Here is a 2,657-nt window from a genome sequence, read left to right as displayed (position 1 = left end):
AAGGAAGGAAGGAAGGAAGGAAGGAAGGAAGGAAGGAAGGAAGGAAGGAAGGAAGGAAGGTAGGAAGGTAGGAAGGAAGGAAGGAAAGAAAGAAAGAGAAGAGGAAGAAGCACTTGGGGTCTGGCTGGGCAGCGTTCTTCAAGGCATGTTTCTTAAGGCGGGAAAGGCAGTTGGAAGCAGTGTGCGGCCGGCTTATTCTTTATTCGTGGGACCCAGGTGAGCTAACCCCAGATTGGTCCCTAGGGCTCTCTGTTCTGGCAAGGGGATATAAGACCAGGAAATGACAGCCATAAAAGAGACAACATTTTCCTTTTCAAATTCACTGATTTTCTCACTGAAATGACCTCCCCTTCAGTTCACTGCTTTCAATGTGCTCTCCTTGCCTTTCAAGGCTTTCTCAGCCTAGTGACAGCCGATTCAATTGCCAACAGGGGCAAGGGATCCGAAAGTACAAACTTCTTTTCCGGAGACACCATTAGGGTGCAGTAGTTTGTGGGGGCAGGATGTGGGAGGAGAGCCCTAATTTGCAATGGTAATTTTCTTTCCCCTTTCCATCCCTGCAGGCTTCAGAGAACTTTACCAGCTGGCCGGTCTTTCATTGCCATGGATACCAGGGACATCCCGCAGATTTTGCAGCAGATCTTTACCTCCACCATGTTGTCCAGTGTTTGAGAAGTGCCCTTCCGCTCCCTGAGGACCGGGGATTTGCCATAAGATAGCAATCAGGAGTACTCGGAACAAGACGTCTACAGCGTGAACCCAGCAATGAGTGGATGATTCTGGCATCCCTGGCTTCTGCTGCTCTTACTCAGTAATCAGGATTCAGGAAAGCTGCCAGAGGCAGGCTTGTGCACAGAAATGTACAGCCACCGATAGGGTTACAAATCATTACAGGAAGCAAGTTGACCTGCATTTTATAAAAGGTCAAGGTTCAAGGAAGGTGGCTGGAGAACTGTGGTGCTTAGTTGGTTTCCCAAAACCTCAGGGAGAGAGAATACCTTGCTTTGGCCGTGGCACATCATTGGGTCCCCTGAAATAACAAAAGCGACCCCATCAATCTAAGCCTCTGATGCCACTTTCTGACATTAAGATACAAGTCTATGCAGACCCACCCAACCTCTTCCTGTCCAATAATTATTTTTATTTTCTCCCCCACTTTGTGTTGTCCAACAATGATTTTATAGTATTTAACCCACTGGAAAAGTCCAACAGCAGTATTTTATAAGAGGTTGGATTTTCTCAATAATTCCATCTTCTTGGCCAAAACCAAAAGGAATCAAAAGACCCTTGGATCACTTCCTTTCCCACGTGACTTTTAAAAGGCTCTTTAAATAATGAAGAGCAAATGTCCTGTTCTCCGTGCTGCCGGGAGTGGAAGGATAAAGGACGTCTGGCCTTCAGTTTCCTGTTTCTTCTTTTTCTCCTAGTGCTTCTCAGAAGTTTCACACTACTCCATTTTGGGGTCCAAAATGCAGTGCTCAGAATAACAAATGCTTATGTTCCCACTTAAAGCAAAGTAAAAACATGGCAGTATGTTTGAACTGAATAACTGGAAATTTCTTTAGCTATAAAAAAAATAATAAAAAAAAAAAACTTTTTTCAAGCCTCATTCTTTTTTTTTTTCAAGTGTGCCTGACTCCTACCCTCTTTTGGGCTGACCTTGTGTATCAATAGGCTACGTCACTTTGTTTAAAATCAAATACTTCAGCAGAATTCCGTCTCTGTCCAGCCATATGATAAAAAGTTCCTCTTCACCATTGATGGCAAAATCAGGAACACTGGGGGCACCAATGTGTGTGCCTTCTTACGACAAGTTGGAAAAACTAATCTTGTCAATAACGTTACCTTATTCACCCATGTATAGTAGTAAAATTTTCATTTTAATTAATTAGAGGAAGGAGAAAAAGACAACACCCATTTGTTTCACCACCCCATCGCCCTATAAACTGTCAAAGAAATAAAAGCAATGAGATGTCCAGTGCAGTATTATTGCCCAATGAGTTTGCATGGCACGTCTTATTTTTCTAGCCAGAGCTTGCTCTGTGCATTGAATCATCCACTGATGCAAACGATTGCGATCCAATAAGTACTTTCAAAAATGTAATTGCATTAATAACAACAGTAGCAACAGCAGCAGCTTACGTTTACTGATTACCTACTATGCACCAGCTGTGCTCGGTGACTTCATATATTATTCCACTCAATCCTCACAGCAACATGTGCAAAGCAGGTGCTTTTTACCTCGTTTTATAGATAAGGAAGGTGAGGCTCAGAGAACTTAAGTGACTTCCCCAGTTTTCCCAGTACTAATCATGGCACTACTGTTGACTAACCATTGTGCTGCTGGCATCCTCATTTCACGAATAAGGAAACAGAGGCTCAGGCAGAGATGGACTGTGCTGGCTGAGCTCGTGCTGCTTTGTTCTTGCAAGCCTCAATGCCGAGCTCTCGGTGCCTTGTTGCCCTTTCTCCCAGTGCAGTTTCTCTTGCAAACTGACCACATTTCTTAGAGCTCTCGCCTCTCCTTGGTACTCAGCAACTATCTGCACTCATTGGGGGACTCAGAGGAGGGTGTGGGGAGCAAGCACACGTCTAACCACTCCTTCCTGGGCACAGCAGCAAACTGAGGAAGTCCCCATTCGAGTGGCAGCTGAACC

At 44.6% G+C, this 2,657-nt stretch overlaps 1 protein-coding gene across 1 annotated transcript in view; it reads left to right on the top strand.

The window, feature by feature from the left end:
* Positions 1-1,603, top strand: part of VWA8 (von Willebrand factor A domain containing 8) — a 315,962-nt gene extending 314,359 nt beyond the window's left edge. Inside the window, 1 exon segment of the mRNA XM_019650364.1 lies at positions 564-1,603. Within this exon segment, the coding sequence (XP_019505909.1) occupies positions 564-672 (109 nt within the window). The 3' untranslated portion in view covers positions 673-1,603.
* The last annotated feature ends 1,054 nt before the right edge of the window (positions 1,604-2,657 follow it).

The sequence above is a fragment of the Hipposideros armiger genome, unplaced genomic scaffold, assembly GCF_001890085.2.
Source record: "Hipposideros armiger isolate ML-2016 unplaced genomic scaffold, ASM189008v1 scaffold_140, whole genome shotgun sequence".
NCBI lineage: Eukaryota > Metazoa > Chordata > Mammalia > Chiroptera > Hipposideridae > Hipposideros > Hipposideros armiger.
Note: the sequence above shows the minus strand (reverse complement) of the source record. Positions and strands in the feature narration are given on the sequence as shown.